General features: G+C 43.9%; 1 protein-coding gene across 1 annotated transcript in view; it reads left to right on the top strand.

Annotated features, from left to right (window-relative positions):
• PRRT3 (proline rich transmembrane protein 3) overlaps positions 1–25972 on the top strand; it is a 67796-nt gene that overhangs the window by 17154 nt on the left and 24670 nt on the right. The window contains exons 2-3 of the mRNA XM_066596756.1: positions 15100–16574; positions 19764–19892. Coding sequence (XP_066452853.1) covers positions 15188–16574; positions 19764–19892 — 1516 coding nt within the window. The 5' untranslated portion in view covers positions 15100–15187. The remainder of the gene's footprint in view (positions 1–15099; positions 16575–19763; positions 19893–25972) is intronic.

The following is a 25972-nucleotide window of genomic DNA, read 5'->3' as shown; positions in this document are numbered from 1 at the left end:
GGCATCAAACCCACCTGTCTGCCTGGAACAGATGGCGACTCCCCCAACGTGAATGCGTTTTGCACTATAATCTGTAAGAAAATGTACGGCCCCTGCTTCTTCCATGAAGGAACACTCTGGGATTTCGTACCTGGACACTACAGATATGGCGTCTGCCGCAGACGGAACAGGAAATCCCATCAGGACGGGCACCCTTCCCAACGAAGTCAAAAGTGAGCGGCGACTACTAGACAAATGGATCGGCCGTGCCGGTGGTGACAGCTGACTTCTTTCTTGGCCTTCAAGTTCCCCGGACCTTACGCCTTGTGATTTTTGTCTCTAGTGAGGGTTGGACTCGACTACTATCCCTGTGATCTTTTCCTGTGCAATCAGGAATCATTGCATGCAGATCCTTGGAGCGGGGCTCTGCTAGCTAGGTCTGAGCATCCCAGTCAGCTGTGTACAGGCAGAAGGATGCTGTGCTGAGTGAGGGACATTGGCAAGGTGAGCTCAGCAGCAGCAGCACCAGCATGGAGGAGACATGCAGCACAAGACATGTGCTCGGCACAGAGGACCCTGCAGTCCCCTCCAGCTCTGCAAACACGTAAGTGTCTGCAAACAGATTGCAACCTGCTAACATTGTGCATCACAGATCCAATATTGTGATTTTGTACAGTAAATATTTCTATATTTTCTGTTATTACATTTATATAGTATATATATTTAGAGATTTTATTTAGTATTTATTATTTATGTTTCTATATTATATTTATATATAGTTACAGTAACTATATATAATATATATAATAGTGCATTCTGCATGGATAATATATATAGATAATGGTGTTATATAATGTGTTTATCTCCATAGTGACTTTCACTGAGTGTCCAATCCATGCAGAATGCAGCATTCATGTTGGGAAATGCAGATGTGAGCTGTGATTACACTGCATTTTAACCCTTACAGTGCCAGGAGCTGCATAGCTTTTTGCAGGGCTGAACATTTACTGCCCAGGATCAGTGTATTGCGGCTAAGCAGGCAGGGTAATGCAGTATAATCTGATGACATATTGTGCACGTGAAGGAGCAGGAGATCACGTTGTCATGACAGTAAATGCTAGGTGGGTGATGCAGCATGTTTAAGGGGACCTGACACTGAGCACCCAGCTGGCAGTCTAATCCTATATGGCCTGCAGTGAACGCTGTCATGCAGCGTCAGATCACTGCTGCCAGGAGAGCTGGATTTGGTGCATGTGCCTTGTCATTAGGCCAGACACGCAGGAGGGAAATTAACATTTTCAGCTACACGTATCAGTCTTTATTACGTTAACATGATTTTGTTTATTTAAAGGAGAAGTCCAGAATTAGGAATACATTACTTATCCTGTACTGATCCTGAGTTACATCCTGTATTATACTCCAGAGCTGCACTCACTATTCTGCTGGTGGAATCACTGTGTGCATTACATTACTTATCCTGTATTGATTCTGATTTACATTCTGTATTATACTCCAGAGCTGCACTCACTGTTCTGCTGGTGGAGTCACTGTGTACATACATTACTTATCCTGTACTGATCCTGAGTTAGTGCTGGGGGGTTAGTGCTGATAGTATTGTTCTCGCCCCCCCCACCCAGACAACAAAGGATCTATGCTCAGTGGAGGCTTCATTAACATACATAATTTGGCATTTAAGTAGCTGAGAAGATCTTTAAGCGATTATTTGCTCCTGTAAATGGACCTTTACATTCTGTATTAAACTCCAGAGCTGCACTCACTAATCTGCTGGTGGAGTCACTGGGTACATACATTACTTAGGGTGGATGCAGACAAGCGGATTTGAATTGCGGAAAACGTTGTGGGCGTCCACCTCTGGATTTCGCCGCAAATACCGACCATGGCATGCAATGCAAAAATGATTCTTCATGCACGCAATTGGAAACCAATTGCAGTTTTCACTTGCGGATTAAAGATCGCAGCATGCTCGATTTTCTTGCGGATTCTGTACAGACAGCTTCCATTGAAGTCAATGTCATTGTGGACGGCCGCGGATTCTGCGGGAAAAAGAAGTTTTAAAAAAATCTGTTTCTGCGCATGTCTGGTGGCTCACCATGCAGACCATCCGCAGTACAGAAAAGAAGAAAATACAGGTACGCGGAGATGCCGGCTGGGCACAGGGTTGGATTCCGCTGCGGGATCCCGCATGCGGAATCTGACCCACCTGTGTGCATGCGGCCTTATTCTGCACTGAACCTGAGTTGCCATTGGACACAATCAACAAGCAGCTACAAGGCTGGAAGCAGTTACTTTTTCTATTACTGCACAGTCTTTGGTGTAAGACGACGCTACCCAAAATGCAGATCATTGGAATAAGCTCTGTACAGACCTTGTGCAAGTACTGTAAGATTTCATATCTGAAGTCTGCAGAATTGTGATTGCAGCTCTGGAGTATAAACTAGATTATAAACTGGCATCCTTCCCAGATAAGTAAAGTAATGTATTTTCAAAGCTACTCAACTTTGTAAGTAGACTACATTTTAACTATAAAGTGGTGATTGGAGATGAACATTCCCTTTAAGCACAGTTTTTCTTTTGAATGTCCCAAGTATATGTTTCTGCATCATCATGTGAGTGAATTTGCACTTGTATAGTATTCATTTGACCATTGGTTGTCTACGTTGAACCTCATGGGCCTTGTTTATTACTGTGCCATTACCTGGGCACAACAACTCGTGTGCCAGTCCAACCCAACTCCCTACAGGTGGTAATGCGAATATCTTCTGCCTAGTTATATCTTATGAGCTGCGGTAATACATTCGGCCTGGCAACCTCTAGATTTTGCCCTTTCTTGATTTGGAAGCGTGACAAGTATAAGAGATGTATTATATTCATTCATAAAAACATTAGAAATGAGGTGTGCAGTGGGAATGTCATGCTTAACATATGACACATGGGAACGGTAGAGCAGCGTTCATCCTACATGTGCAGAGTAGATAAGTCTAGTAATTCTCTCGGGAGAAACAAGATTTTAAAAAGCCATGAATGACTGCAGTTATGGCTCAGGATGATCAATGTGCCGTAAATCTCTGTGCACTCAGCACCAATTAGCTTGGAATTCCTGCTAATTCAGCATGACGGCTTGATTTTTGAAATATGTAGTCTTGGAATTTTCTGAAATTGTCTGAAAGTTGAAGAATAAGGGAACAAGTGGTGCAAAAAGGAGCATGTTGACAATAGTACACTGGAGCGTTTGAGGAGCAGAGATGATGAGAGTGGCTATGAAAGAGCATCTACAGTTCTGGAGGACCCAACATGTCCACGGATACATAGATAATCTATTGATTTCAATGGAAACTTGAGTAATACTTCTTTTCCCCTTTGGAGGCGCTGCAAGAAGATCAAATACTTGCTTTCATTTACCTCAACAGATTATTGCTGATCGTTGGAGGCCATCCTGTGATCAGTTTAACTTCAGATGACCAGTCTAACAAAAAAGTCCACCTTTGAGTCCTCTAAGGAGTCAAAGGTGGCCTTTTTTGTATTTCATGTTACAGGCAGACACAAGGACACATAAATCAGTGTGAGGAGCCAACCAAACAATTCCCCATATAGATCCCTGTTAGTGTAACATGGAGATGGTACATTCCCCCCTTAAAGCAACCCTTCGGTTTTGGGACAAAACTTTGTCCCAGGACTGGAGGAGGCAGTTATATTACTTGCAATTGGTTTTCTGTGCTGTTGCCCTTCTGATTCGCTGGTTTTGAGATCTGCGGACTACCCTCCTGTGTTGTCTCAGCTGTGTACTTAGGGTCTTTGTCTTGTTGGAAGGTGAACCTTCTACCCAGTCTGAGGTCCCTTGCACTCTGGATCAGGTTTTCATTATCTCTGTACTTTGCTCCATTCAGCTTTCCATCAACCATGACGGGTCTCCCTGTTCCCCAGCAGCGTCTAGTTTCTTCCAGACATAGAACTGATGCCAAAAAAATCAATCTTGGTGTCATCAGACCAGAGAATCTTCTGTTTTGCAGTCTGAGAGTACATTAGGGTCTTTTTTTTATCAAACTCCAGGCAGCTTTCATGTGTCTTTTACTGAGGAGAAGCTTCTTTCTGGCCGCTCTGCCATAAAGCCCAAATTGGTGGAGATCTGCAGTGATGGTTGACCTTCTGAAAGTTTATTGCATCTGCACACAGGGTCTTGGAGATCATCCAAAGTAATTATTTGGTTCTTGGTCACTTCTCTTACCAAAGCCCCTCTCCCCCGATTACGTAGTTTGGTGGGTCGGCAGAAGAGTCCTGGTGGTTCCAAACGTCTTCCATGTAAGAATCATTGAGGCCGCTGTGGTCTTGGTAACGTTCAATGCAACAGAAATGTTCTTTTAGCCTTTACCAGATCTGTGCCTCCACACAATCCTGTCTCTGAGATCTACAGGCAATTCTCTCTTCCTCATGGCTCGATTTTGGCTCTGATTTGCATTGTGAGCAGTGAGACCTTATATAGACAGGGGGTGTCTTTTAAAACGATATCCAATCAACTAAACTTACCACAGGTGAGCCTAATCAAGGTGTGGAAACATCTCAAAGATGATCAAGAGAAATGGGTGACCCCAGAGTGAAATTTCAAGAGTCATACCAAATATTAATTTTTCATTTTTAAAACATATGCAAAGATTTTAACATTCTGTTGTCACGTTGTCATTTTGGGGTACTGAGTGCAGAATGATAGAGAGAAACTTGATTTTTTTTATTTGCACAAGGCCGTAACATAACAAAATGTAAAAAAAAAGTGAAAGGGTCAGAAGACTTTCCGAATGAATTATACATTCAAAAAGAAACTTTGGGACTATATATATCAATAGCCAATAAGTACATACGCAGTGCAGAGAGGCAGCGTTAATGATCACGGTGCCTGCAGTACAAATGACTCATGAGTGTTCTAGACCACACACGGGCACAATGTGGCAGTGTGAACAGATCCATAATGGCATGAGGCAGTTGAGTCAGAACCTGTTTGTGTAGCTGAGTTGACTCAGTGCCCTTTGAAGACTTTATGACACAGGATGGTGGGTGAGAGATCAGCTTCTACAGTGGGATAATCTCCTAGCAGAGGACGGGGGTATCCGTTGGCTCTAATATGTGCTTCTTTACAGAACGTTAAATCACAAGTTGTGAAAAGCTTTCTGATGACTTAGCAGCAGTGATTATCCCTTTGTTGCACTAGGTCACATGTGTTCTACTGTGTCATCAATGAGGAAAGCAGCCAAAGTATGATGTAATGACAGAATTCAGCAGCACTTTTATCGTATATCATTTGATAATATTACGTCCAGAGGGCTTGTGACAAAATAGACTTTTCTCACCTATCCATAGTACAGCTGATAAAAGTCTGATCAGTGAGGGTCTCACTGCGATCCCCACCCATCCCGTGAACATGAGTCCAGTGACCCCCTCTCCTCCTCGCTGTACTCACCTGTAGTGGCGTGAAGACTGAGTGGAGGTGCAGTTGCCACAACATATGAGCGACTGTTGCTTTATTCAGTCTCGTCTCTGGTATCTCCCGAGAGAATTACTAGACTTATCTACTCTGCACACGTAGGATGAACGCCGCTCTACCGTTCCCATGTGTCATATGTTAAGCATGACATTCCCACTGCACACCTCATTTCTAATGTTTTTATGAATGAATATAATACATCTCTTATGCTTGTCACGCTTCCAAATCAATAGTGAGCCCACAGTGAGAGGGAGAAGGGGACACGGGACCCCGTTCTTGGGATTGTGCGGCTCTCAGATCTATGGATAGGTGAGAAAAGTTGATTTTGGTACAACCCATATTGTAAAGTAAAAAATGTACTGACTGCTCTATGTTGGATAACACAACGTTCTTTGCTGATAGAGGTCAGCGTTGGGAGACTTGTGAGTTGCTGCCTATTGGCTACTCACATGCCTCTCCCTGGTGGTGGGCACAGATGCTGGAACATAGATGAGGTGGGCATGGGTTTGTGTGTCTTAATGGAGCTGTCCAGTTGTAAACTATTGATGGCTAGTGTTGAGCGAACCAAAGCTGTCAAACTCTGTTTCTGGTCAAACTTTGCAAAAAGTTTGATTCGGCAAGAACCCAAATCTCTGGTGGTTCATCTCGCTTGAACCCACTAAAAGAAGAAGAAGAAGGAAAAACATGAAGAAAACAATGAAAAAGAAAGAAATATAATGTTTTTCCTTATTTTTCATGTTCCTCCTTTTTCCTTCTTATTCCTTGTTCTTTTTCCTTCTTCCTTCTTTTCCTTGTTCTTTTTCTTTCTAATTCTTCATTGACTTTGCATTAAAACAGCTCAAAAGTGCTTAGATACACCTCCAAGTCACCAAAAAGTGTTATTCGGGGCTTTTCTGACACTTAGATACTTATATACCAGTGTTATGGGGTATTTGTAAATCTCCGGTACCAACTAATTCAGACCAAACCAAACTTTTTGCTGAATTTCGGCAAACCGGCTGAACCGAACTTTTCAAAAGCTTATCCATCACTATTGATGGCTAACCCTCAGGATAGGCCAACAAATAATAGATTGGTGGGACTCATTTGCTAGGGACCCCTGCTAATCAACTATTTGCTAGGCCAGTGTATTCATGCACTGAGCTGATTTTTGCAGGAAGTAGACAGCTGCATTCCCACTGCAGTGACCAGGCTTGGTATTACAGACACATTTTCCATTAAGGTGAATTAGAACATGGCCTACAATATCAAGCCTGGCCACTGCAGTGGGAATGGAGCTGTCTGCTTCCTGCAGAAATCATCTTGGTAAACAAATGCATCCACCCAGGAAACAATTAATTGGCAGGGGTCCAAGGCAACAGAACCCAGCTAATCTGGGATAAACCATCAATAGTTTACAACTGGACAACCCCTTTAATAATTTGGATGTATTACCAGCATTTTAGGGAGCTTTCTGGCACTTTTCATAGGACACTCTAGTACTGTTTTTTAAGCACTCTAATGGGGCACTATAAATGGTTCACCATGGCACTGTTAATGTGTGCACCTTCCATGGGGTCCTCCTATTGGGGATTCTCTGCCACGGTTAATGGCAGCACTCTGGCATTATTCTTGGTGGCACTTTGCTGTGCTACAAAATAACTTCTCTTCACATATCACAGAATGAATTTTAATAATTACAGCTAGACAATTATAGTTCTGTGGCAGTTCACAGCACATAATTAGCATCAAGGCGGCGGAAACAGCTCTGATCACAACCTCAATTTGCAAAGGTTCCCGGGGACAGATTTTCAGCAAAGAACAACATCACATACACTCTTTGTCAAAAAAAACCAATCCGGCCCCTAGAAGGAGTTGTCGTTTTGCTGTAAAACTCGGCATGCAGTTCCATCTCAGGCAGATATGTAACTGATTAGAGTTGTAGTGATTAGATGAACGGTCTTGTCACCTGAGGCCCTAAAAGTGGTTCCCCCCTTGGCCTATAAAGGCTCTCAGAGGCTCCTTGTGTGTAGTGACCTCTTCTTCCGCTTGTGTAGAGCTTGTTGACCACTTGACGCCTCTACGATGCCATTGAAGGGATTTCATCCAGTTACCAGAGTCTGACAAAGGGGCTTTACTGTAAGGCAAGAAGCTGGATGGTCGTATCGATGAATTGCCCACCATCTAGGCCATTCTGACCAGACTGTTAGAAGGTGTTGGGACCAGTGGATGTGTGAGGGCACACAAAGTGACTGGGCTCAGGACCCCCTCAGCAGACCACCAGTAGAGAGGATCATCTGCTCATCTGACAAGCACAAGCAGATTCAACTTCCACCATCCAGAGACAGATGGTGCCATCGTTACAGGCCGCTGTGTCTGTTGGAACCATTTCCAGGTGCTTGGCTGAAGGACATTTGGTCTCACGCAACTACTATATGTATGGCTTTTGACACCCACCCACTGTCATTTCCGTTTGCAGGGGTGTTGTGAATGACGAATCTGGACTGTTATGGACTGGAACTGGGTCATATTTAGCAACGAATCCAAATTTAGTTTGGGCACTGACCACGGTTGTGTTCATGTCTGGAGACCTCGGGGTGAGCGCCTCAATTCTGCCTTTGCTGTGGAGCAGCACACTGCCCCTGATCATCACTCTGGTCATGGTCTATGGAGATAGCCAATCGTATCAATCTTCCCCACTCCCATCAAAGTGCAAGGAGTGGTGGTCAGAAATGCTATCTTTTCTCCTTAGGGAGAGCACCTAGACAGGGAGTGAGGAGACTCAAAAGGCCATTCATGCTCCTCTGGGTAATATGCAAATAAGGAAGATGAAATAATACCTCCATATTGCCACCAAGGCAGCATTCCTTCAAACCAAAGATAGACTCTTTATACAAGCCTTGTAACAATGACTGGGAATTAAAAACAAAGCCAGACTCCATGCACAGACAGCTGTTTCAGGGTATTTGCCCTTTATCAGCGTACAGTAGGAGTCTGGCTTTGCTAGTGAGAGGCCTGGGACGGGGATCAGAAACGCTATCTTTTCTCCTTAGGGAGAGCACCTTGACGGTGAGTGAGGAGACTCAAAAGGTAAAAACCCTGAAACAGCTGTCTGTACCTGGAGTCTGGCTTTACTTTTAATTCCCAGTCATTCTTACAAGACTTGTATAAAGAGTCTAACTTTGGCTTGAAGGAATACTGCCTTCCAATAGCTGGCACTGTGGAGGTATTATTCCATCTCCCTTATTTGGAGTGGTGGTCACACATGTACACCGCCACTCCATTTACTTGGTGGATTTGTGGTGCGCTCTTCTCTTGAGCACTGGGGGTTCTAGCTGATGATCCTCCAGCGATCATACATGTATCCCCTATTCTGTGAATGGGCTCATAAATGTCTTTAGTGGAAAAATCCTTTTAAGGCAAGTGTGAACAGAGCCGTGGGCAGTTAATGGTCTTTTACATGTCCTTTTGACCGCTCATTGAGTCGTGTTAGTGTGCCACCAAAAAAACAAATGAGTAAATACTCGTCGGGTAATTACATTTTGTATGCAACTCAAAAAAGTTATGGCTGTTAGTGGCTCATTTCCCTTTATAAATGGGCGGAGGGGGGCTGTCTACAGTGATGAATCTCTGTGGGGGATGAATGATTGTTCACCCCCTAATAAAGTCTGAATGGGCCTGGTTGCTGGCACATCTATTAAAGGTGGGTACTGTACGGAGGCACTATATGACAGCACATGTAGTCATCAGAAGTCCAAGTGCCCCCATAAAGACTATATGCAGTTGACTTTACCATTAGCACGTGGCTTGCCTCCAGCTTGCTGGGGTGCACAGGCAGATGCGGGCTTGGGGCAATCGCCCTCCCTTAGGTCTGCTCAGCCAGATGATCTTCTTACTCCATGTAGCAGCTATATGAATCATTCTACTTCTGGCTCTGTTGGATCCCCTCTCATGTTTCAAGGCATCACTGTTAGCTCATCTGTGTCCCCACAACATGATTGCTTAGTTCTACTACTGAATTTATGTTATGAGCTTGGTTCTGGTGCTGTATTTTTTTCTATGAGCTTGGTTCTGATATTTTAATTTTTTTTATATGTGCTGAGGTTGGTGCTGTGTTTTGCCAAATGGAAGACAACAAGTTCTGATACGGCTTTAAAGAAGCACAAGTGGGTTGATACAACAAAATTTATTAATACAAATGAATATATGATAATGATAAAACAATTACATAAAAATAGTGCATAAACGTTTTGGTAAACAATTCCTAAACAATGGTTACATTAATACTCACATCACCAAGAGCCTTAAGGCTGGTTTACACGGGCCGATGATCGCTCAAAGATCGCTCAAAGGACCATGTGAGTTACAGCTTTGAGCGATCACTTTGCATAAGGTAGCTACTGAGCTACTTAAATACCAATTAGGTATGCAAATGAAGCCTTCACTGAACACAGGTAATAGCCCTTATCTGCTCAGATCCTTTGTTCTCCATGGGGAAACAATGCTATCAGCACTCCCCATGGAGAACAACTGATAAAAGTGAATGACGATTTTTAAATTGGACTGAATTTAATGATCAGCTAGCAGTGCCCGAAAAGCGGAGGACGGGAGCACATTTACACGCACCGATTATCGTTAAAACGATCGGTGCCGATTAGTGATTTTTTTTTTAGCCATTATGGGCTGGTGTAAATGGGCCCTAGGGTATACTTATCTGCTTTCTGCATCAGAGTGAGAAGCAAGGTGAAAAGTCAGAAAACAGGAGGGCGTCTTGGGAACCACACTGTGAGAGGGCAATCCCCATCACAGGTCCAAAATACTTCTAACTCCCCCAAACCCTCTCCTTTTTTTATACTTTTTATGATTTATTGCTTGAATATTTGCACTGCAAGTATCAATGCATGGAGTTGTGTGTTGGGAAAAGGCCACAATCTGAAGTGACCATTAACCAGATCAGACAAACAAAACTGATTCCTAAAACAATGGCAGCACCAAGCTCCAAGTATACATAAGGCTCTAGTTCAGTCTTAAGACAATGATGATAGATTTGCATGATTAATTTAGACAATAGATCACAAGACTCTATAGACAATGAGATAGAATTACAAGACAATGGTGACACTATGTGCTGACATTAACATGGTCTCCAGCAGGTCTATAAGACTCAGATATACAATCCTTATAATTTATACATTGAACGTTCATGACTGTATGGATACAAGATGGAGGGCTACAAATAGCCAATTATATTTGCACTACATTCTGGTACTGTATTTATGTACTGTGCTTAGTTCTGGTATTGTATGTATGTATTAGGGCTAATGCCGACGGCTGGATTTCCGCCGAGTTTCACCGCAGCTATTAGGTTCTATTAAGCCTAATAGCTCAATGTACACGCTGCGGAATTTCACCGCGGAATTCCACAGCGTGAAATTACCCACGGCATGCCCTATTTGCAGGAATACACGCGGACGGCTTCCATTGTAGTCAATGGAAGCCGCCCGTCACGCTATTATGGGACACTGCCGGCGCGTCATGCGCTGTACTGCGAATGCGTGCCGGAAGTGTCATGCGGGAGCTACGCAGCGGATCCAAAGGTGAGTATGGGGTCTTTGGGGGTGCTCTCTGACGGACTCCGCTGCGTTATTCTGCTTGCGGAGCCCGTCACAGCCGTGGGCATGAGCCCTTCAGGTTGGTTTTGGTGCTGTATTTATGTTATGAGCTTGCTTCTGGTATTTTAACTATGTACTGAGGTTGGTTCTGGTGCTATATTTATATTATGAGCTTGGTTCTGGTATTTTTTTCTATGTACTGAGGTTAGTTCTGGTGCTCCATTTATGTACTGTGATGCGTTCTGGTATGTATGTACTGGGTTTGGTTCTGCTAATGTATTTATGTTATGAGCTTGGTGCTGGTGCTGTAGCTATGTTATGAGATTGGTTCTGGTGCTGTTTTTTATGAGCTTGGTTCTGGTATTGTATTTATTCATTAAGCTGTTCTGGCGGGGGTATGCTGCTTTCTTGCTGCATTCTGCAGAAGCAGAAATAGACAAACTGCCTATTAGTGCAATATATATATAATTTTTTTTCTTGTGATCAGGGTGGGGTAGGGGGGCTAAAAAGTTTCGTACTGGGTGCCATCTAGCCTGAGATTGGCACTGCATGTGCATAAGTTCTTCATTAGACAGGAGTGTGGAAAAGCTGGATGAATGTTGATGGGGTAGCATAGTACAACTTGACTTCATATTGGGTGGAAACGCTTTATGAGAAGGGGGTGAAAAGACAGTTTATTTACTGCACACAGTACAGAGCGGAGTGGGCGCATGTAAGGCCTACAAGCCTCTGCACTTGCTACTATTGGCTGCGGGCTCGGCCAGAATATCACACAATGAGACCTTTTATCTCCTCCAGCGTTTTCTCTCTAACAGCAGAAATCTGAGTTGAAAAAAAAATCCCCTGGTCGTTCTGCCGGCGTTATCAGAAGCTGCAGATCCGCTTAACCGTAAGTTCAATAAAATCCATATTGTCTTCGGCTGGTGGGGGTCATCTGCTGTGCCCGGCTGCGTATTGGAGTAGAGAACTACCACTACAGATCACTAACTGAAAGTCTGGCATGCAGTTAACCTTCAGGAAGCTCACAGACCATCTCAAGGTCAAGTGTGTTTATCGTCTGCGATGACGCGTCCCTTAGCTGTTAGGTCCGAGTGAACCAAGTGACCTTGTATTGAGTTGATGTACTACGTGGGGCCCATTCACACAGACATATTTTCTGTCCGTATTAGGGTTCTTCACATGGTTGCGCCATATTTGTGCTATGGATGAGGCTTTTCCCAGTGGATATCTGCGCTTCTTATTGTATTTTGTGCACATGCAGGGCATGTTCATTTGCGCAGAGCAGATGAACACGCCCTAATTTAAATGGCTATTTAGCCTAATGAGTTCCAGATGTGTTTTTTCTTTTTTCACAGAATTCCGTAGTATACTGCGCATCTATGCGGGCATTGCGCACCTCGTGTACTCAGATGTGCTTTTTTTATGCGGACTGATATTGCGCATAAAAAAAATTGCAGCATCTCCTATTTTGGTCTATATTCACGGATCAGAATCATCCGTGAAAATCCATGGAATCCCAAAAAACACGGATATTACATGCGTGTGCGCAGCGTTTTTTTACACATGTTGCCAGTGAGAAAAAAAGTGACATCAATTGGGCCTTCCTGCATTTATTTTGTGCATGGGAAAAATGGATGACACATGGACGTAAAAAAACTTAAGGCGCATGCGGGGAAAAAAAACATGCAACATGTACATACACACAAAAACATGCAACATGTACATACACACGCCTACGGCCGTGTCAATGGGCCTTAGTGTCTTCACATCTTCTTATTACAGCATCTCTGACGTGTAGCTTTATGTTATAACTAGCTGTGTAACATTACTTACTAACGATAATCATCACCCAAGTCGTCTTACTGTGTCTTCCCACAATCCCAGCAGCACTGTCCATGATCTGGGAGAAGCTCATACGGTAGTCCTCTTCATCCTGATATCTTTTTTTTTTTTTTGCTCATGAATAGAATCCCAGAACTACAGTGAAGACTGACACGTTCACTAGAAAGCAAGAAATACATAACAAAGTATATCCGCACCATTTTCCGCTGCGTGTGAATGAACCATCTGGGTCTGAACATGCCATGATAGAATGTGTCCCTAGAAGTATAGCTCTGTGAGCACTCATTGCACAGCATCAGGATGTGTAGGAACACACTCTATTGACTAAAGGAATAGCTATGGGCATTCATACATTTCCAGGAGGAATAACGGAGGAATGACCGAATGCAGAATTCTATTAAAAAGATGCTCCAGTATTATTATTTTTACTAAAACGGATCAGAATAGAGAACAGGTCCTCTATAAGAACGCTATAATCAGCTATGTCAGGCTGGGAAAGGGCTGATACCAGGGAACAGTAGCTCACATTCAGCCTCATAGTTCATGGAGATGTCTTTAGGTTTAGTGGCTCTTACTAACGTGTGTGATTCTTTAATCTTGGCTGCAGAATATCCCTTTCCTACAGAATCGTATGTTTGTGTAGCAGTACAATTCCCAGAAATAGGAAAGGACTTAACCAAAACATATAGCAGCTCAAGAGAGGAAATGTCGGAGGATTTCAGCGGGGTCTCAGAGTAAGACGGGGCGATCCCTCCAGGTTGTCAGAAATATTTACCCAGGATAAACCTTCACAGCCGTCTCAAGGCGAACGTCAAAAATAAGAGTGATGAAGCCGTAACCGGTTATATAACACATGGTGCGTCTGTCACGCTCCAAGACGCCAACCAAGAGTTCCCAGGTGCTGCATTGGGTTTTAATACCAAAGGGGGGCGGGGTGTGCTTTAAATAATCCTTGTTTCTTAAAAGGATTGTCCAAATATAATTTGATCATAAGATACATGGCCGGCTTTATCTACATGTGTTTAGTCACACAGGGTTCTAGTCACCAGCTTGTAGGGGGTGCACCAAGTAAATATAGGCTGGGGGCAGTCGCCCACCCTAGGTCCGCTCGGCCAGATGATCGTCTTCCTCCATTCCAACATCGTCTTGTAAAACTATATGAATCATTCTCCTCCTGGCTCTTTGTCCTCCACTCTGATGTTCTGAAGCGCTGTTGTCAGCCCATCAACACAATTGCTCAGTTCTGTTACTGTATTTATGTTTTTTTCTGGTATTCTATATACATACTGAGGTAGGTTCCGGTGCTGTATGTATGTACTGAGCTTGCTTCTGCTGCTCTTTTTATGTCACAAGCTTGGTTCTGGTGCTGTATTTATGCCATGAGCTTGGTTCTGGTGCTGTATTTATGCCATGAGCTTAGTTCTGGTGCTGTATTTATGCCATGAACTTAGTTTTGGTGCTGTATTTATGCCATCAGCTTAGTTCTGGTGCTGTATTTATGTTATCTTTAGGTTTAGCGCTGTATTTATGAGTTTGATTCTGGTCTTTTTTTCTAAACTAAATAACCACAATTTTGATACCCTCTCTGGGTATTGTAGTCCGCCCGTTCCATTTATTGCTTTAATTGCCCACCTTTGTACCCGCTCAAGCTCTGATATGTCCTTCCTGATTCCCGTTTCCCAAAACTGTCCACAATATTCCATGTGTGATCTGACCAGTGACTTGTATAGAGGAAGAATAATGTTCTCGTTATGCGCCCCTAGACCTCTTCTGATGCACCCCATGATCTTATTTGCCTTGACAGCAGCTGCCTGACACTGGTTGCTCCAGTTATGTTTACAGTTAACTGAAATCCCCAAGTCCTTCTCCATGTCAATGTTCCCCAGTGGTTTCCCATTTAGTGTGTAATGGTGACATGTATTTCCCTGCCCATGTGCAGAGCCTTACATTTATCAGTGTTAAACCTCATTTGCCATTTTTCTGCCCCAACTTATCCAGATCCATTTACAACCATATACTGATCTATATGTAACAGCATTCTGTCCTCTCTTGAGTTAATTACTTTACATAGTTTTAATAGTATAAATTTACATAGTGAGAAAACGTGCCTGTCCGCATAAAGTTCTTGGCTCACAGTTTCGTGTTGATATTAGCTTTGCTATATATAGTAACCTTTGCATTTCTTTTGTGTGCCAGGTCTCCTGGGTGTATCTGTATACGTGGAGCTAGAAATGGTTGGACAGTAGACAAGTGAGATAAGAACTACCCTGCGTGGAAAATAAAGATGGCCCGTTGCACACAGCTTGCCGTGTTGATATTTTTGGCCACCTTGGCAGTCGTCAAGCCTTCAACTTCCTTATTTAGCATAGAGGTCACTAACGAGCAGCGTAACAATGAACTTAATAAGGACAATTCAATGAGAAATTTATCTGAGGAAACTTCGAGGAGGGCGTTAGAAACACCAAAGGGTGAGAGTATTCCCTCCTGGACTTCACAAGATATAGTTCTCACTAATGCTCCTGAGAGGATATCTGGATCTTTGACAGAGAAGAATAAACCAGAAAACAAAGACAAGATTTCACATAAAAGTCCTAAAAACGTCAATGACTTGCAAACATACAATAAAATACAGCAAATGCCATCAGTAGGTACCATTGTGACAACCTCGGAAGAACTTGGGCAAACACATTTCCAACTACATCCTACTATTTCCAGAATCTCAGAAGATGATAAAGAAAATACGACTGGAGACAAAGTCCAAAACGAGGAAGACATGACCCACATGAGGCCTTCTTCTCGAACGCTGGACGATGGTTTGCAACTCAAAAAGGATGTAGAAACAGATAATTTGCAAGAGAATGACATCAAAACATTAACCACTGTCCATCCAACTGTCTCCACCATAAGTCTGTTATCTTCAGCAATGTCGAATTCTCACATGGGAGATGATGGGCCTTTTACTCCGATACAAAAGCTTCAAATAGATAGCGGAGATAGACAAGAAACCCAAGAGCTTCTGATGAATAGCCTAGAACCTCATGATGAGTTTGCAACATCACAAGGTCCAAAAGTCACAATAGAGGACAACTTTCTTGATGACAATACAATCCCAAAAGTCCATGAAGCTCCTCCTACAGAAAGATACCGAGCTGCGTTCCGGACCACGGATGGATATTCAATTCTGCAAGACAACAGGCCGGAAAGTAACGAGGTTATATCCGCCGACAATGAGTTTTCTCCTGAAGATGGTATACACTATCAGAAGGATGGTGACCCAATCTTTGAGGAGTCCATAACCCCAGGAAATGACACTGAAGGTCAAGATTTGTTTCCCTTTGTGCACTCCAAGGAAATGGTAGATGCGGTTCGTCAAGAAGATAATGTAGAACTTTCTACGGAGCCTTCTAACCAGCTTCAACCCGCAACACCACCGCCCACATTACCTCCTTATGTCATAGAAAGTGACCTTCTCCTGGCTACAACAGAAATCAGAGATCACGTAACAATGGAGGCAAAAGCAAGAACAGAAACGGAGAGGATATTAATCAATGGGAAAAACCAGGGTGACATTTTGCCCGACTCTTCTCGGAAGACAGGTCTACAAGACGTTATGTTGATATCTAAGGAATCTCATGAAACACCAACACCAGCAATGCAGCTGCTTGGAAAAAGTAAGTAGGTGTGAAAAATTATCTTTTGTATGTGTCAATTAAGTACTAATGATCCACCTTAAGACAATATTTCATTGTCTTCTGGATTACTCATAGCAGATTTGTGGCCTACAAAACAGTACAGCATGACTTATTATAAACAATATTTCCCTATTTTATGGCTTATTTGTATTGTCATGAACGGGGTTATTGATCCTCTCATTCATGTGAAGTGAAACATCCAGGGTAAGGGTTCCTTAATGAAAACATATGCATATGGGGATGGTATAATGCCTTTGTAGCGCCACCTATTGGAATGTAGCTTCCCTATAAGTCAATGTCTGACTTTTTTACAGACCTTGTAACTTGATTAAGGATATAAGCTAAACCAGAGTTTTCTCCATTAGGAAAAGAGACCCATCTGTAGACAGGCTTTTGCCCCTTGCCAGTGCAGAGCAGGGTATCAGTCAGCTCTGTGAGAGGCCATTGATGTAAGTCTGGGGGAATATATTTTCTCCTTGTGGAGACCACCAAATTGGTGTTAGCAGACTTATAAGCCGCGCAATGCTCTTATGGGTATGCAAGTAAGAGAAGGTATAATGCTTTTGTAGCATCACCTATATATCATCTGCAATTTGCATACTTTATTTCCCAGAGGAGCATTGCATGGCCTGTAAGTCTGCTCCCGCCAACTTGGTGGTCTCCACAAGTAGAAACTGTATTCTCCCAGACTGAATAATATAGTATGTTCACACGTAGCGAAAATGTTAAACCAAAAACTCTGTAAATCCGCATTAAAAAAGCAGATTTAAACGCCCATCCATGACAGATTTCACCCTTTCAGTAGGCGACTTTGACCAATTACGCACCCACAGAGAGCCTTTTGTTTGTTAGAAGCTTCCTGCCAATGGTAAGCTGATCCCAAACTGTCCTGCTGCTTCAGCCTACCAAAGTCAGCTGTAATATGTGAGAGAAGAACGTCAGCAACTGTTTGGCTTCCTTACAGCGCCACCACAGGGAAAACGCAGTATGACACTTCCCATTTATATCAATAGGCGGTCCATGTAATAAATGAAAATGACGGGTTTTCCACAGTAAGGGTGCATTCCCACGAACGTATATTGGCTTGGTTTTCACGCCGAGCCGATATACGTTGTCCTCATCTGCAGGGTGGGGGAGGATGGAAGAGCCAGGAGCAGGAACTGAGCTCCCGCCCCCTCTCTGCCTCCTCTCTGCCCCTCTGCACTATTTGCAATGAGAGGAGGCGTGGCTAAATTCCAGGAATTGGCCCCGCCCCCTCCCACCTCTCCCCATTGCTAATAGTGCAAAGGGGTGGAGAGGAGGCAGAGAGGGGGCGGGAGCTCAGTTCCTGCTTCTGGCTCTAACCACCCCCCCCCCCTGCAGAGAGAGACAACGTATATCGGCTCGGCGTGAAAACCGAGCCAATATACGTTCGTGTGAATGCAGCCTAAGGCCGGGTTCACATGGGCGTATTTGCGTATTTGCACACACAAAATTTGCAGGCGTAATACACAGAGAATAAAAACCCATCGATTTTAATGACAATCACAGAAAATGGTCGTTACGTACTGAGTGAAGACAAGTAAGTAACGGCCATTTTCTGTGATTGTTTTTAATTTTTTATTTCCCTTTCTGTGATCCATTGATTTTAATGGGTTCGTTCACATGAACTTCTTTTTCCTGCGCACTTTGGTCATGCAAAAAAAAACCGCTGTATGCTCTATTTTGCTGCACATTAGCACACCAAAAGTCCTCATAGAAGTTAATAGGGATGTGCAAATTCACGCAAAATACGCAAGGAGACGGATGAAACACTACGTAATTGCCTGGAAAAAGAACACATCAGGAACTCATTAGACGAAGTAATCATTTTAATTGTTTGCGTTTTTTTCCCCACACACAAATGCACATTCCTTGTGCGCAGCAAAAGTACAGTTAAATACGTCGATATGCGTGCAAAAAAGCATAGCTCATTCCGCAAAAATGCTACGCTCATATGTGCGCAAATACGCATGTCCTCGGGTGAATGAGGCCTTAAAGACACTCTTTTTCGCTGCCCTCTACTGCAATAAGGTATTTTTATAATGGGTTTTCTAAACCAGACAGCCCCTTTAAGTAAGAGTATCTGTTAGACGTTCGATAGAAAGCAGATTAGTGGGCGCATTGTGGTGTTGCATTAAAGGGGTTGTTTGAGTTTTCTTCTTAATACAGTTTTATGCCCCCTTGCCACAAAGTATATTTACTGTGACCAGCGCTCTGGCACCACGGCATCTGACTGCTGATGTCACCGAATCTTCTAGCCTGGTGACATCCCTTAAAGGGGTTTTCTTAGGAAAATACAATTGATGACCTATCAGGATAGGTCATCAATAGTTGATTGGCCTCGGTCCGCCGTTCGGGCCTCCAAGTGACCAGTTGATTGTGTGCCTACTGACAGTGCCGCAAATACCAGGGGTAAGAGCAGAAGCCGCTGCTCCAACCTCTGTGTAGTGCAAGCGCAGCTCATACTGAAATCAATGGGAGTCGTGACTGCAGTCCAAAGTATATGGGCAACTATGGCGATCTATAGGGATGTGGCGAGTGTAGGACAAATCCAAATGCCAGTGAGTAGTAATGGCAAATAGCTCTGGCTGCCAGTCCAGTAACAGGAGGAGGCGTCAAACAACCAGGAAGCAAAAGTTGAAAAAAAACGTGCTTGGCGTAACTTTCTTGGAACGAATATAATGCCAAAGTCATCAAATGAACCTGACTCATCCGTTTATTGAAACACCAGCATGCATTAAGCGTTTTAAGGCAAAATACCTTTTCTTCGGACAAAAGCTTGACTGTATACAGCTATGGCGAGCAAATGAAGCTTAGCAGTATACAGAGACTAGAGCCAGGTATACTGCTAGGCTTCATTTGTTCGCCATAGCTGTATACAGTCCAGCTTTTGTCTGAGGAAGAGGCATATTGCCTCAAAACGCATTATTTATGCTGGTGTTTCAATAAACTGATGGATCAGTTTCATTTGATGACTCTAGTAATTATATTCGTTCCAAGAAAGTTACTCCAAGATCTGTTTTTTTCACACTTTGCTTCCTATACTAAGAATACCCCATCAATATTTTAGGCCCAGACCAAAACTTTAATCCATTCAATACATTTATAATTTATAGAACTGACCAAAACCTTTCTATCAACCCACAGATGCCGAAAGACCCCCCACACAGCCCGGAAAAGTGACCCCACTAACTCAGAGAAACCCCATTATTGGAAATGCACCTCCAGAACTTGTTAGGTCTACAACATGGAAGACGCCGGTGACGAAGCAGCAAGGTAATATGTAAACTCTAGATATAAGCCATACTCACCATAAAAAGGGCTGGAGTGAGAGCAGCTTTATACAGCTCCGGTGCCAATATAGACTACAGTCTGGTGGTGGCTGTGAAGGATTAAATCTACTGGTGGTGAAAACAGGTCAACAATTGGCTACTTTGTGTTTCGGTCACTGTGAAAGTCGCTCTAGAGTTGTAATTACTTTTGTTGTACTAGCAGATTTAAAGGGTGTGTATACTTTTGCAACTGCCTTGTCATTGTTCTAATGCATCTAAAATAATATTCTTAAAAGGCCACTCCCATGATTTTTTAAAAATTCATTATGTAACTATCCCTCCAGTATATATAGTCAGCTAGTGAAACTACTGGAGTATTTCTCCTTAGATGGTCGTGTGATCTTATTCTGAACAGCTTTGATCTACTTGGCTTTATGTGTTCAGTTTCTAGTCAATTTCTCAGTCTATGTGATGCTGTTGCATGAATCCTACCACATAAACTGCCTAGAGGGACACACACACATAGTTACTGTCATAGTTACTGATGATAATCCCACATGTTTTCGCCAAAGTGGCCCTTTAATACTCATCACTGAAAGACGATAATATTATATTACGCCAATGATCTGGAGTGTTTCCTAAGAGCGCTCTACAGTCTGTTCCATTGTCTCACTGAAAAGCCTGCTTTCAATTAGGAATCTGCTGGTGAATAGATCAAAACATACAATAGTCTACAAATACAGAGAAGTAGGAAAATAAAGAGTGCACTAAAAATGGATGGAGTTAACATTATGTTATCCGGGGGTACTTGATGATGGATTGATGGATAGATCGTTAGATAGATAGATATGAGATAGTTAGGTAGTAGAGATGAGCCAGCGAGGGGCGGGGGAGAGCGGGGAGGAACGGGGGGGGGGGGAGATCTCTCTCTCACTCTCTTCCCCCCGCTCCTCCCTGCTCACTCCCGCAACTCACCGCTCTCCCCCGCCGGCACCCAAAACTTTAGACGAGCGGGCAGGTGCTCGCATAAGGCACTACTCGCTCAAGTAGTTTGCCTTAGCGAGTAAGCTCACTCATCTCTAGTAGGTAGGCAGGTAGGTAGATAGATATGAGATAGATGGGTAGATATGAGATGGATAGATATGAGATGGGTAGATATGAGATGGGTAGATATGAGATGGGTAGATATGAGATGGGTAGATATGAGATGGGTAGATATGAGATGGGTAGATATGAGATGGGTAGATATGAGATGGGTAGATATGAGATAGGTAGATATGAGATAGGTAGTAAGATAGATAGATAGAATATACACAGGCGGGCATCTTGTATATAACCCCAACTTTAACACCTCATGAATTCAGCCATTAATGGTGCATGAAAGTTTGTGTCTGGGAGGGGTAGGACAACGAACATGACTCCAGTTAAGACGTCTGAGGACTGGTTCTCATTCTCTCCATGATGAGGGCATTATACAGAAAATGGACTGAAACGAGTAACAAGAAACAGATGTAAGGGGAGCGGGATGGAGTTGAGGTGGGGGGCTGGGTTATTCCTGTACTTTTTTCCCGCTGTGGGGGGCATTGCCAGATTTCCTTTCTGTTCTCTTCTCATAGTACTAAACAATTAACAAGCAAAACCCCAAACGGGAAGATGGTATGATCATTGCAGTGAGAGTCTCTATCTCGAGACCCCCTATTTGAGCCAGCGTGGAGAGCTACTAACAAGCAATGCTTGGGCCCTTCATTTATGACATGGACAGTCATTCATTTGAATGGTCAAATGTAATACTATATTTCTCCTGTAGTGGCCGCTGCAACTGCTTGTGGGGGTCATAGAAGCTGGCAATCTGTTGATCGCCACTGGAGTTCTTTATAAGGTACACATGTAGTAGAATTGGTGCAGAGGGGATAATCCACGTCCAAAAACATTGCTGTGGCCTTTGACGTGGATTTTGACGCGGATTCTCAACAGACTTCACCCTCTTCAATTGAAAGGCTGAAAACCACTATGGATATGCATCAAAAGTTGCATCAAAGTCCACAGCGCAAAATATGATGCAGATTTTGGTGCCAATCTGCATCAAAATCCACGACGCTTGAACGTACCTTTGGGATATGTTCACCCGACAGGTTCCACTGTGGAATTTTCTTTGCAGAATCTGCCTGTAATCTGCAGCTACACCACACATTTCTTCTGCTGTTTTGCCATGGATCGCACTTGGAATAAGCCCACAGCAATATCCGCAGAAACGCGTTAGAATTCTGCATGAAGATGTTGCCCACTGACAGAGCTAAATACACATGCCGATCCGTGGTAAAACTGCAGCAGAATAGGCTAGTATTTCTGTCACTAATTTACAGGTGGATTGGTGATAAATCTGGCAACCGGGCAGCCACAGAAGTGTGACAATGTTGTGGGGACATTCCTGTGACCCCCTTGTGTGGGCGGCCGAGCATTATTCTGCTGGAAAATGCCACTTGGAAGCCACCATGAGAGGAACACATGTGGCTGCCGGATGTCCTGAACATATCGCTGAGCTGTCATTGTCCTTCGTACCTTTGGGTGACTGACTGACGTATGTGATGGACCCCCAGACTATCACACCAGCAGTGGGGGCAATGTGCCGCCCCGAAGCAAAGGCAGGATTGAGGCGCTTACCCCGAGGTCTCCAGAAACAAACACGGACGTGGTCAGTGCCCAAACTAAACCTGGCTTTGTCGTTGAAGACAACCTGGTTCCACCTCATAGCAGTCATTTACGACACTACTGCAAACAGAAGTGATGGTGGGTGTCAAAGGTGGTAGACGTAATGGGCACCACAAGACCAAATGTCCTTCAGCCAAGCACCTGAAAATGGTTCTGACAGACACGGGTGTAGCAATGTTGGACAGTGAAACAGTTGGAGCTGCTCGTTCGGACGATCAGACGACCCTCTCTACTGCTGGTCTGTAGAGGGCATCCAGAGCCCGGTCACCTTGTGTGCCCTCACTCATCCACTGGTTCCAACACCTTCTAACAGGCTGGTCAGAACGGCCCAGGAGGGGGTCAATTTGACCATCCGGCTGCTCGCATCCCAATATTGCGCCCCTCTCAGACTCTGGTAACAGGGTGACATCTCTTCTCTGCGTCGTAGAGGCGTCTAGTGGCCAACAAGTTCTACACAAGCGGAAAAAGGGGTCACTACGCACAAGGAGCCTCTGAGAGCCTTTTATAGGCCAAGGAAGGAACCACTTTTAGGGCCTCAGGTGACAAGACCGTTCAGCTAATTACAACTCTCATCATTTACATATCTGCCTGAGATGTAACTGCATGCAGAGTTTTGTAGCAAAATGACAACTTCTTCTAGGGGCCAGATTGTTTTTGCCAAAAAAGTGTGTGATTCAGTGAACATGAGTGAGGCATCAGCTGCCACACACCTCAGTGAGGGATCTTCAAAAGTCACAATTTTAATACGCAGCGATGATTGTAGTAATTTTGGGTCAAGCAGACCTTTAAGATGTCAGACAGTATTATAGAAAGCATCAAGCTCCCTTTCCTGAGCTCCGTCCCAGATACGGCATCTCCAGAGGAGAAACTTAAGACAGACAATTGAAAGAACACAGAGTGACTTTGTTGCTGTAGAACTTGCGCAGGTGTCAGTTTGTTGCAATTCCAGAGTTTTCTTCTGTAGGAAATGACTCAGAGTCTGGAGGAGGGATGGGGCCGGCCCCCTGGGGGGAGATGGAGGCCCCAGCTGCAGCTGAAGAAGGGGTGAAGCTTGCACTCAACTGCTGCTCCGTACTCTAAGATTAATAGACTGATTCCAAGACGTCACTAGGAACACCTGAAGGAGCTCAGCAGGGAGTGAGGTGCGAGGAAATTAATGTTCATGGAAGGCAAAGATGGCGACTTCACACACCCGCCTCATTGTTCAGTCAAGTCACGCTAATGCCGAATGCACATGAGTGTAAGTGTATTTGTGCGCGCAGGAGCGTGGCGTTTTTGTGGAATGAACGAGGCTTTATTGCGCGCTCATCTGATTATTTTACTGTATTTATTCCGTATGCAAGGGCATGTGCATTTGCGCACAGGAAAAATAATGTGCTGATCAAAATAGCTACCATAATTAGGCTGATGAGATCCATTTTTTCCTGCACAATTACGCAGTGTATCGCGCATTTCCTAGCATATTGTGCAGGCATTTGCGCACCCCCATTGACTTCTGCAGGGACTTTTGGTGCACAAATGCGCAGGAAAATAGAGCATGCTGCAGGCTTTCTTTGCGACCGAAATAAATACATTCATGTGAATGAACCCATTGAAATCAATGGGTTCTATTATCTGCGTATTGCGCAAACAAATTGTCATAATACATATTTGCACACGCAATATTTTCACACACAGAGAATAGGACTCATTGACTTTAATAGGTTCATTAACACGTGTATATCTCCCTACGCATTTTGGTTGCGCAGAAAAAAAACGCATCATGCTCTATTTTTCTGTGCACCAGTAGTCCCCATAGAAATCAATGGGAATGTGCAAATGTGCGCACAATACGTAAGGAAATGCATGAAACACTGCAGAACTGCGCAAGAGGAAAAACACATCTGGAACTCATTAGACTAATTAGCAATTTCAATCAGTATTATTTTTCGCCCGCACGCAAATACACAAGCCCTTGCGTGTGGAAAAAGTACAGTAAAATACGCCAGTGTGTGCGCAATAAAAACATTGTTCATTGCGCAAAAACACTACATTCACGCGCATACATACGCTCATGTGAATCTGGCCTTTAGGGCTTAAACAGAAGAATGTTCTGTTCCGAACGTTTTGCGGGCGTGAAAATCACACCTGCAAAACGTATAGAAGCGAAGCCATTAATTTCAATTGTTTTGTTTTAACAAGCATGTTCCTCGCGCCATGTTCCTACGCAAGAGAAAAAATAGGATTTGCACAATTTTTCTCGCACATAGCGTAAAGTTTAAACGGCAAAAAAAGACTTTTGCCTGATTCAAGCGCAAATGCGCTCCGTAACAGCGAGCATAATTGCGCATGTGCTCTTCTGAAGAAGCCCTTAGAGTGCATTTACACAGGAGGCAAGAAAAACGTGGGAGTACTGTGCGACTGCAAGAAGCACAGAACTCGTGCGTCATAATAACCCATTAAGACATATTCCGAGAGCTTGTACATAGCTATCTCCGGCAGTCCCATTGAAGTGAATGAGCCTGGTGGAGATTGCCGAGAGCTTGAACATATCTATCTCCTGCAGTCCCATGGAAGTACATGAGCCCACTAGAGATTGCCGAGAGCTTGAACATAGCTATCTCCAGCAGTCCCATGGAAGTGAATGAGCCCGCTGGAGACTGCCGAGAGCTTGAACATAGCTATCTCCGTCAGTCCCATGGAAGTGAATGAGCCCACTGGAGATTGCCAAGAGCTTGAACATATCTATCTCCTGCAGTCCCATGGAAGTACATGAGCCCGCTAGAGATTGCCGAGAGCTTGAACATAGCTATCTCTGCCAGTCCCATGGAAGTACATGAGCCCTCTAGAGATTGCCGAGAGCTTGAACATAGCTATCTCTGGCAGTTCCACGGAAGTGAATGAGCCCACTGGAGATTGCCAAGAGCTTGAACATATCTATCTCCTGCAGTCCCATGGAAGTACATGAGCCCGCTAAAGATTGCTGAGAGCTTGAACATAGCTATCTCTGCCAGTCCCATGGAAGTACATCAGCCCGCTAGAGATTGCCGAGAGCTTGAACATAGCTATCTCCGGCAGTTCCACGGAAGTGAATGAGCCCACTGGAGATTGCCGAGAACTTGAACATATCTATCTCCAGCAATCGCCATGGAAGTGAATGAGCCCGCTGGAGATTGCCGAGAGCTTGAACATAGCTATCTCCAGCAGTCCCATTGAAGTGAATGAGCATGCTGGAGATTGCTGAGAGCTTGAACGTAGCTATCTCCGGCAGTCCCATTGAAGTGAATGAGCCCACTGGAGATTGCAAAGAGCTTGAACATAGCTATCTCCAGCAGTCCCATGGAAGTGAATGAGCCCGCTGGAGACTGCCGAAAGCTTGAACATAGCTATCTCCGT

This window comes from Eleutherodactylus coqui, chromosome 3 (genome assembly GCF_035609145.1).
Source record: "Eleutherodactylus coqui strain aEleCoq1 chromosome 3, aEleCoq1.hap1, whole genome shotgun sequence".
In the NCBI taxonomy this organism is placed as follows: domain Eukaryota; kingdom Metazoa; phylum Chordata; class Amphibia; order Anura; family Eleutherodactylidae; genus Eleutherodactylus; species Eleutherodactylus coqui.
Note: the sequence above shows the minus strand (reverse complement) of the source record. Positions and strands in the feature narration are given on the sequence as shown.